This window comes from Natrix helvetica (genome assembly GCF_964273705.1).
Source record: "Natrix helvetica genome assembly, chromosome: 2".
Classification (NCBI taxonomy): Eukaryota; Metazoa; Chordata; class Lepidosauria; order Squamata; family Natricidae; genus Natrix; species Natrix helvetica.
The window spans coordinates 127,272,203-127,283,127 of record NC_138552.1 but is presented as its reverse complement, the minus strand read 5'-3'; the positions used below and the strand labels follow the sequence as shown (position 1 = coordinate 127,283,127).

The following is a 10,925-nucleotide window of genomic DNA, read 5'->3' as shown; positions in this document are numbered from 1 at the left end:
AATTACTGCTCTGATCTACTAATGGCTGCAAAAATCAAGCCGCTGTGATTTGATTCCAAGGGGCTGTAGCAAGGTGGCGCAATCCTTTCTGACAGAGATGACAACTTCTAAAAAAAAATTTGAAGGGGGGAAAAGGAAAATTAATGGGATGTGGGTTACATTGCCAAAGACTCTTCATTAATTACCAATTTAATCACTGCTGGAGGCATGACATTACAAAATCTGGCTGAAAGTTCTAATAGATTATGAAGACCACCTAAGTAGAGTGACCAAGAAATGTACAAAACAATTAATACTGTTTCAGCACTATCAAAGAAGCTCAGATTATTTTACATCAAGTGAAGCAAAAGAATTAGTAGCTTCACAGTGCCACCACTAGGAAATGTAAATACAATGGCACACAATTAGTAATGCACATGTGACTTTTCGTTCAAGGCAAAGCACATATCCTTGGGAAAGCCAGAAACATGATAAGGAGAACAAAAGAAACATTTTAAAATGAAATGAATAAAGATTTAAACTCTACTGTCATGCATGCTGAGAAATGCAATGAAACGTATGGCTCTGGGATGAAATGAAAACGCAAAAACATTTATGGTCATTAGTTGCAGTACAAAAAGAGCATCCCCAGTGGTTAAAAAAGGAGGGGTTCTTACAAAACAGATATTTTGGAAACAGAGACCACTTCCTTGGCAGTCTTTAAAGGACAAACGAGAGGAAAACATGTAAGTTTTGGATCTAGGTTAGATTATGGAGCTTCTGCATGATCTCATTTAGAAACACACTGCTAAATTGGGTAGCAGGCATTTTTGTTATGCTCAGATGGTCAGCAGAATTCAAACAAATCACCATTTTATATCATAAAAAATTATGATTGCTATGACTGAAGTAATGACAGCTTTGCTTATTTTCTATAAAACAGAAAGAGTCAGTTGTAGAACTAATTGCTTCATGTACTTCCAGATCTTGGTTACATAGATGTGGTTTAATATTAAACATTTCTTTTTATTCTGCATATGCCCCCCCTCCAATTATGGCTTGTAGATATCGGAGATACACAGGCTAAACTGCATGTTTGTAAATTATGTATTTTGCCCTTTCTCAGTCCCCAAAACACAGTATAAACAATAGATAAAACACCAGACAGTGCAAAAATTCAGAATATTAGAAACCTCCTTCATTCTTTGATATAAAATTAGTGTGAGATCGTTTCCTTAGTGAAAATATATCAAACTATATATATTACTATTTTAATCAGAATAAGTTCACTTTTTATAAGTGTTCCTCTGCAGTTCCTTGTCATTTTCTCTCACATAAGACAATGCAGCAGAAAAAAGTGTCATAATCAGAATTTAAATATTGAGGTGAATACTCTTATCACCTTAAACCACATTTGTCAGTTTTTTAGGGGTCTATTTGGAAGACAAATATGGCTAATATTAAATAAGTTATGAGCTCTCATGGATTATCAAATAATGTTCAGTCTTTTTATCAATTAGGTGGTGGTAACTGCTTCTTTTGTAATCTAAAGACAATCTGGGGATCATATTTAAATCTGGTGACAATTATCAGCATGACAGATTAGACTTCCAACCTTAAATCAATATTTTCCAATTACCATCAAAGGGGCAAGGTTGACATAATATAAAATCTCATCCATCAATATGTTTAGAAAGGACACAAAGTCTGTTGTAGGTTTAACTGATAGTAGCCAGCTGTATTCTCTTACATTTCTAATTTCTTAAAAAGAAATTATTGATAATCTAAGCCCTAGTAATTTAGGAACCTGGCAGTGCTTTTTAAAAGTTGTTTAAAAAGAGTAATTTTACTTTCTAGATAAGGAGAAATATCTTCTATAAAATATAGCTATAACTTCTATAAAAAACCTACAGCAAACTAAAAAAAACTTTTATTCTGTTTTTTGCTTAAATCTAGAAATATCAATACCACTATTGGTGTAAGTTCATTAAGATCTATAACTTTTTTCTGGCTCAGACAATTTTAATACCTCTTCCAATGAAGCTCAAGCCTTTATACAATGGAAAATATTGAGCTCTTTATAGCTTTTCTGCTGTAAAATTCATAGTGATAAAATTCATTGCCCTAATATAATTATATTTTGTTTGTATAATAGTGATCATGGTTTTGGGGCAAAACTTGAACCAAAAACAAGCAACCTGATAATAAACTTGCTCAATATGGAAATGCTTTGCTTTAAATGGTGCACTGACACTGAGGAAACAAGCATCCTTCTTAAATTTCAAAATACAACCACTGCCCCTTCTACATTTGCATTTGTTCCACTAACGTTTTGTGAGAATGTTCCTGGAAGCTTTGGGATTCTGTAGAATGTGAAGAAGCTTTACTGAGTTCTATGAGAAGACAAGTTTGCTTATACCTTCCAATATGCAATTGGCAAGAATTTGGGCTATGTTCCAGAGCATAGTAGAGTTCCTGTGGCTCATTAGCATCTGCAGGCTTCTTCTGCCAAAATGGTGAGAGCACAGCTGTGTTATAATGCTGCCGGTTCTACCTCTTTTGTACATATAAATAAGCAGGGACTATGTTGAGAAACTGTGATGTTGCTTTCATCATTTTGCGCTTCCTGCTGCCATGGCCTATCATAACAATGCCACCATCTCTACAATTAAGCTACAAATATTTTTAAATGGCACAAATTACATACAATTGCCAATTTTTCAAGAAGGATCTAAGGCAATGTTTGGTGACTTTTAAGTCCTGTGGACTTCAACTCCCAGAATTGGCTGGTGGATTCTAGGAGTAGAAGTCCACAGGACTTAAAGTCGCCAAGGTTGAGAAACACTGATCTAGGCTTAGGCTTCACAAGATGATTGGTTCCTAGGCAGTAATAGGTCAATGCCTAAACCCAATAAGCTAGTATTTCTTCAAAGAAAAATATTTATCTTAGAGGTTCCTTGACGCTAGAAAGGTAAAAAGTAGTATTTTATTTTCTATTAATGCTGATGTAGTAAAATGATCAATTGCTATTAAATGTCTATTGCCCTTTGCAACATCATTTGCTGCATTGGGAAGAAATAATGCAAGCTGATTGGTAAAATAAATGTCCCAACAGACTGAGTTCAGATGTTGCTTTTCTGTTGCTGTTTTTTACATATGGAACGACAACATACATTTACACTATGGTTTAGGTTAGTGTAAGAAAACAGCCTATCCCACCTGCCCAAAATGGTGATTCAAGGATAGGATTGAGTCATGCTTCGAAAAAATTGTGCTGTTCAGCTCAGCCTTTCTAGTCTCCCACATGTCCATCTAATCACAACAGTAAGTGTGCATGTGGATGTTTTTCGCATCTACTTTTGTCTGACTTTTATACTTTGCACTGGAATTCTAGAATGATAAAATACCACAATAGTTGATAACAATGAAAGCTGACCAGCTTATAACCAAATAAGCTGACACTTGAAATAAAATTTCTAACAATACTGTAGGATCCACCCAATTGTCTAAGACTTTGCAAAGGACTTGATGCTAAAGAGCAGTAGTATGGGCCGTATATTATACAATAGTGGAATGCAGGTAAATTATACAATCATGTACATGCCAAAGAAAATTGTTTTCTTTCTTCTAATTTGACCACCAAAGGAAAAGAAATAGAAAGAGATAAAATATGAAAATGAAGCACATTTCTTTAGAGAAAGGGGTTTGTCCTAGCATCACAAAAACCCCTTCTCCCCCCATACACCTGAAGACAGGTTTTTCTCTAACCCAGCATTAACAGCAAACATATGCAATTCTCACAGCATCAAAGAGTTTCTGCTTTTACAAAGAATGAAATTAACTTTGACAAGCACACACCCTTGGTTATGCTATGCTACATCTTCACTACTAGTATCAGCCATTTTAAGATGTTTTAATTGCCTTTAGCTTATCTCAGACAGGTAAGCAAATATCATTTCCAGTGATTTTATAAATGCAGATCCAGGCTTATGTGGAAAAACCAAATACTTGGAATAATTTTGAAACCAATTAGGTATTGCCTATCTTTAAATAAAGAAAGGCTGCTGAAATTGTGACAGCAACAGAACAAAGCAGATTTTATTTTTTTTATAAATCTGTTCAATTACATCATTCCTGGTTAGGTAATCACTCCTTGCAAAACACTGAACTATTATGATGATTGCACATGTGTGAAATGTTTAAAGAGATAAAAAGAGCTGAACAGAAAAGGAAATAAGTGGATGACTAAAAATGATTAAATCTAACTTGGCTGAATGGCACAGCCAAAGGAATTGTTCGTTTAGTATTTCCTGGAGAGTAATCGGACCAAAGTCCTCAAGAATATGCATCCCACACCCTCTCCAGGAGAAATTAAGAAGAAGTGAGCTACTGATATGAATGCATTAATTAATTTGAATGCAACATTCTCATTCACTACTAAATGCCTTTTAGTTTTAAAGCATCCAGGTACCTTACAAAACATATAACACATCATAAAACTAATACATCAGTTCTAACTACTGGCTAAATGTATAGAAGCCAAAAGATAAACAATAAAAATGATGTATGTAGTAAAAAAATAGCATGCATTATAATTCCAGAAATGGCCAACTAAAATAAATAAAACAACTTTTGAAGTTACAAAATTGGACCACTTCTCATTTTTGTAAGGTATTTTACAAGGTGGGGGTTACTCAAAATAAGGTAGTGCCTCTCATATAAGACCAGGATTATGGGCTAACAAGGAGAACTCATAATCTTAGCTAATAGGCAGATTCATAAGGATACTCCTATATTGAATGTAATCATGGATCAAAACTAACACTTCTGTGTTGTCCATTTAATGCCAGTTAGCACCACATTCATTTCCCATGTTCTGAATTAAGCTAAAGACAGAGGAGCCGAAGTTTCTTGAGGTTGTCTGTCTTTAGGCAGGACTATACAAATCAACCAAAGTTGTTCAAAGATGCTTCCAACTCTTCCTCCTTCCTATTTTTCCACAGACTTCTAAGTGCCTCTGTGGTCACTTGTCATTTTTTTTCTCACTAAATGATCATGCTCTTCTCCACCCCCACGCCATCACAAAAAAAAAAGAGACAGATGCTAAACTTTGAAACATGTTATTTCTTTTCATGAAGTAGGAAATGAACATTTCTGAAAAGAAATAAATGGGAAATTAATTTTTCACTGTTAAGGTAAGTTGGAGTAAGTGTATCCCAACTCTACTAGAAAATATTATTCTTAAATAATGATACAATTGCTCTTCCCCTCAGCTACTAATAGAACATAATAAACACATTACAGCACTATGAACAAAAATGGGCAAATACGTATTCCCTCCCAAGAGACATGGTTTATGGCAAAGATGGGTAGGGGCACAATTAAGAAGCACAGAGAGTGTGTAGTGTGTATGTGGGGTGGGGGAAGAGACATTGGATAATTGTTGGATAAGGAGTACCGCAGAAAGACTGTCCATTGTGAAGGTTAATAACTAAATAATAAAGACTGAATTTCATAAGAGTTATATGCAACACTGAATATATTAGGACATTATTCTGCAAGTATTTTGGACTCCAGAAATACTTCATTGTATGTATATAAAGTCTTGACTGTTAGCAAAACAATAATACAAACTATCCTAACCACCTGCCATTCTAACAGAATTAACAAAAGTTTGATGCTCCTAAATTATGGCTCAGTTGCGTAGAAGGGAAATTATTTTTAAAAGATAAAAATTATTAGTATGAAGCCAGTAATTAAAAAGCTCCTAACAGTTTATACCCAGAGAAATGCTAGTCAAGTCAAGACAAGACTGGTAGGATTGGGGCAAGGCAATTTACCCCAGCAAATACAACTCAACTGTTTTTTGAAAGAACATTTTGGCCAAACGGTAGTCATTAGCAAAATAACTGCTGCAGCACTCACACAATTTCTCATGTGCAAGTGTTAAGAATTGCAAAATTACAGCACATGATATGACACAGTAGGCAATCTCTGCTTTGGGAAGGATTGCATAAAAATTTAATTAGCTTTCATCTCCAGAGATTACAGACCTCTTCAGGTCAGCACTGAGGTTACTGGTGGAGTAATAGGCAACTGCAGCTGCCTCCCCATTGGACCCAGGTTTGCTTAGCCATCAGAATAATTCATTCTAATGATAAAAGGAGGGTCACTGTGACAAACAGTATTGGGTGGATTGCTGCAGCATGACAGATAACTTTGCCTTTCATCTGTTTAGTATCTTAAATCAGCTGGCACTCAAAGAGCACAGCTTTCAACGGACTTGCGATCTTTCCTTGGCCTTAGTCAGTAGGGAAATAATCGGCTCTTGGTAGGAGAAGGACAATGCTCAGCATTCGTAGGATAGCAAGAATCACCCCTAAATAATTCTCTGCTGTTTTCTCCATATTTTGCTGTTCTAGTGTGTTACAGCCAGCAACAGTATCGCTAACCAAAAGCACATCCCCACATCCAGACACAAAGGTAAAAGCAAATATACTTCTGTATAGGTCACAATAATGAACATTTCTTACATCAGTCAGTTGCTTAGAGCGGCCTGGGACGATTGAACTGGAGAACTGTCTGTTTCCTGCCTTTAAAGCGGCATCTTTTCTTGCTTGTTCCAGCAGGACTCTTGCACGTTCTTTTAACTCTTCTTGTCTTGATAACATTCGTTGCTTCAAAATACATAAAAGGCAAAATATGTTATGTTGAAAGACAACAATGCCCCAAATTAGCCTACCTACCCCATAGTACTGTACTGCACTGCTAAGAAAAGCCGAGGTACTTTCCAAGAGAAATAGAAGAAGACAAAAATCCAAATAGCAGTAAGAGAGGTTGCTTGCTAGTGGCTTAAAAACTACTTTAACCTAGAGGGCCATAACAAGTTTCTACAGCATCCAGAGCAGTGCATTCCAAAAGCTAATAAGGCCAGGATTCCAATTTTTTTTAGAGGAGAACTATATTTAGAGCTCCAGTAAGAAGCCGTAACTTTTATTTTTTCCCCTTAACTACCACCATCCAGCCCTCAAACAGCAATTTTCTGGGACTTATACATTAAAGGAGAGTTCTAGGTATGCTGGTGAGGTGCAGGCAGCTTCCTGGCTGCCCCATCTAATGTAGGACGCATCATAAAAATCCAGTAATTGAAAATCACTGCAACTGTGAAGAAGCTGGGCCAAGCAAAGAACAACGGAAATTACCCCTTCCCATCTGGCCTATATCAGAAATAACCCGGTTATAAATTAGCAGAATTTCCACGGGGCAACACTACTCCCCAAAAGAAGTCCAAGCATTTGTAGCCTCGTTGCGGTGTGTTGGACTGGTTCTGCCTCTCTTGCTCATCAATTCTGCTTTGTGCCAGATTGTCTACTGCTTTGCTTCAAGCAAAAGAGAGGCTGGGGCAGCTGCAAGAATAGGTGTATGGAATAGTTGGTATAGAATGTGTTAGGGAGTCATGTTTATTTTTTTAGGGAAAAGACCTCTGGTTACATCGTCTTCCCCTCTTTACTTACTATAGCAAAGGAAGTTACAGTATATCAGAAGAGTCTTCTAAGGTTTTTGGTAACTAAATATTATGGAAGTAAAAAATACTAAGTGAATGAAGATTGCCCAGTGGATAAGTAGAGTGAGACAATGTCTTGAGCATCTGCAGCAGAAGCAAACAAAATTGACAATAAATAGAATCATCATTTAATGATTAATAATTAAAAAGGTGCTGATGACAGTTGATTACAAAACAAGAGGAAATGCCACATATTAACGATGTTACCAAATTAGAATCAAACCTGGGGTTTTCAATTATATATTCAAGCATCCTTTTCCCAACATAACCTCTGTTTTTTAAATATATGCAGAAGTACTTTTTTTCATGCAGCATAATCTATAGGCATGGATCCTGGCATCTTTGCACTGCCTGAATCTCCCTTTTAATTTTTTTTTTATGAATCATGCAATATGTGATAAAACACTGTTTGATGTACACATTAAATATTTGGGATTAAAGCATCCTCCAATATTCTATAGCAATTCTAATTTGTCTAAGCAGCTTTTTTTACATGCAATCATATATTTGAAACATGAATTGGAATTGGATGAAGAGAGAGAGATCAACTTGCTATGCGCAGCAGAACTATAATGACAGCAGACTAGTGCTGTAGTCATGTAGCTAGTTTGGGAGGATTTGTTCCAGTCAGTTGTTTAAAAAGTCAGTTTGACAACAGTCAGATAGGAGAAGAGACTTGGGAAAAACAGATTTAAGGGCACGCAGATTTCAGGAAGGGAGAGCGATTTCAACCAACCAACTTTGATGTTGAGCTCCCCAAGAGATATAAGAGGGTGGCTTCCATCCCAGTTGGGAAGGGCTCTGGCTAGCATTCAAAAGAGAACAGAACTGTAGGCTGCATCTGTTCCCTTGTCCTGTATCTCTGCTCTCTGGGGCAGTTTCATTTCAGAACTAATCTTTGTTGAGCTTCCTGGGAAGGAGGCAATGAGAATCGGGGGCCAAATATGTCTCCCATTTGTTAGGAGAATGGAAGAAGAGCCCTCTTCATGGGATTACATTTCATAACATCTTACTGAACCCTTTCCCTAGAAGATTGTAGAGCTTAGGTCAGTATGACTGTAGGAACCAGTTGTTGCCTTACCTAGTAACATCTCTGCTGAAGCCCCATTTGCATTTGAGTTGGCAAATGCAATCCCCCACACCAATCTCATATTTAACAGGGCACACAGGAGTATCAGTAATGGATTTTTAATAGTAGTATAATGAGTATTTCCCTTCCCACTGGAGTAAGACAATTCTAGGTGAGATCCAGATTCATCAACTGTGAAAAAAGGGCTCTTTTCATGGAAGAATTTTGACCCAGGAGAGGACTGGTAGATCTTATTTAGATCACTCCTGCAGTAATATCTTTATCTATTGCTGAAAATGGTCTCTTAGCCTCCCCTAGCATAATTTTGATATAACAAAATGTTACTGAAATTGATTGCAGGAGAAATTGTAATAGAAGCTATACTATTGTGAAAGTAGTTTCTGATTCCTTACCTGTGCAGTTTTTCCAGGCAGATCTGTTGGATGTATCACTGTTTTGGCCTCAAACTCTAGCTTAGTCTCCCGTTGCATATCTAATTTATTAATATCCACATCCCTATTGTTGGAGCATTCAGATTTATTTCCCACATCTATATTTGTTTTTTCAACGTGTAACTCGGAATCCAATTTTCTACTATCTCTAAGGCTGAGGTGCTCATGTTTTTCAGGTTCTGAGAAACAAATGTCAGTGTCACAATTCTGATGTCCTTTTTTGTCAATATCCTCATCTATAGTTGTGGGAAGTGGATCCCTTTTTAGATTGCTGATCTGCATGAGATCACTTAGATCTAGAGTGTCTGCTTTGAGAAGCTTTTTCCTTCCCAGCAGGGGCTGTGTTTGTGCTGTATTGTTTTTTTCAGATTCTGCTATTCTCGAAATCCTTCCTTGTTGTTTTTGTGGTTGCTCTGCATCCCCTGTAGTCCTGTGTGGAGGAGAAGGAGAGGCCAAACTTGGTGACTCAGCTGTATCTTGAGGTTCTCTGTCTCTTTCTGACTCTAGAACTCTGCTGTCATTTACAAATACTGGGTCTTTCTGGAAAACAAAGGCTGCCTGCTGCAGTTCTGGCTCTCGTTTTAGGTCACTTAGTTCTGCATAGAATTTTTCCTGGTCAACAGAGCTGTTTGTGTCTGTTTCATAGTTGCCGACTTTGTATGTGCTTTTGCTACTATTTTCTTCAATCTGAACTACATTTAGCTCCAGTCCACTGAAATGTGCCCGTATTTGATACAGATAGGTCATGACAGTCAGCTTGTCAGGAATGGCTAACAAAACCATGTCAGAAGGTTCAAGTAGTCGGGATATTCCCAAGTTAGCAAATCCATCATATGCCTTAAAAGAAGAAGTAAAAATAGAGTTAATGTTTTTGATATACAAAACCTCTGGAATGTATGAGAATTGTCAGGAGATGCATAGGATTCTGAAAGAGATTTCCTAGGATTTCACCATTTAATAGCTTTAAATGGGATATGGACAAGAAACTGCTGCCATTAAAAGTCTCATGGTGCAATCAGTAAAATGGTTTGTTTAAGCTAGAGCACAATCCTGAAAACAAAACAAGTGTTGATTCAAAACATAGTAACTTCAAAGTAGACATGTAAATAGACTAAAATCAGAAGCACTTTTTAAAAATGAGTCTTTCAGCCAGAAGAGCTCAACTTACATTTCTCCTCTCTTTAATGTTGCTGTCAGGTCTAGCAGTAGGGATCAGCACACTTGAGTTGTTAGTTATGACCCAAGCCCTTTGGAGCTTCACTGATTGATCCTGCCACTGACCCTAAATACCACCTACAGCTATCTGGGTCCAACACTCTCAACAATGCAATCCATATTTTAAATTTTCATGCCATGTCTCTGGGATCTTGATAATACTTTACAGGGATTGTAGGAGAATCAAAATGGCAGACACCAAAAGCATTGCATGAACTTTAAGGCAACTTCAGGCAAGGCTACCTTCTAAGTGCTCAAACATGATGATTCAATATAGGTTTGAACAAGAAGGAATTGCCATCTTGTTGACATACTTGACTTTCTTATAAATCTGCCTTACATGACTAGCAAATGAGATGATGTCATTTTAATGATTCTACTATTTTTAACTGCTGGAAAATGTTTATTGATTGATTGCCTGGGGGGGGGGGGAAAGGTGTCTTCACATGAAAAATGTAGCACAGGCTACAACCATTCTCCATAGTATCAAATGGTCAATATGGAGCATTTTGTGTGTGGAGGATAATATATTTCTTTGTATTCTCACCTGAAATAAAAAATTGCATGCTCCAATCTGTGAGAACTCAGCTAAGAATTGAGGTGACCTGGAGCAATCACAAAACAAGATGATATTCATTCCATTTGG

General features: G+C 36.9%; 1 protein-coding gene across 3 annotated transcripts in view; it reads right to left on the bottom strand.

Moving 5' to 3' along the window:
* EHBP1 (EH domain binding protein 1) overlaps window positions 1-10,925 on the bottom strand; it is a 279,410-nt gene that overhangs the window by 91,420 nt on the left and 177,065 nt on the right. For all 3 annotated transcript variants that reach the window (XM_081941545.1, XM_081941543.1, XM_081941544.1), the window contains 2 exons: window positions 9,026-9,901; window positions 6,513-6,656 (listed from right to left, as the gene is read on the bottom strand). In XM_081941545.1, coding sequence (XP_081797671.1) covers window positions 6,513-6,656; window positions 9,026-9,901 — 1,020 coding nt within the window. The remainder of the gene's footprint in view (window positions 1-6,512; window positions 6,657-9,025; window positions 9,902-10,925) is intronic.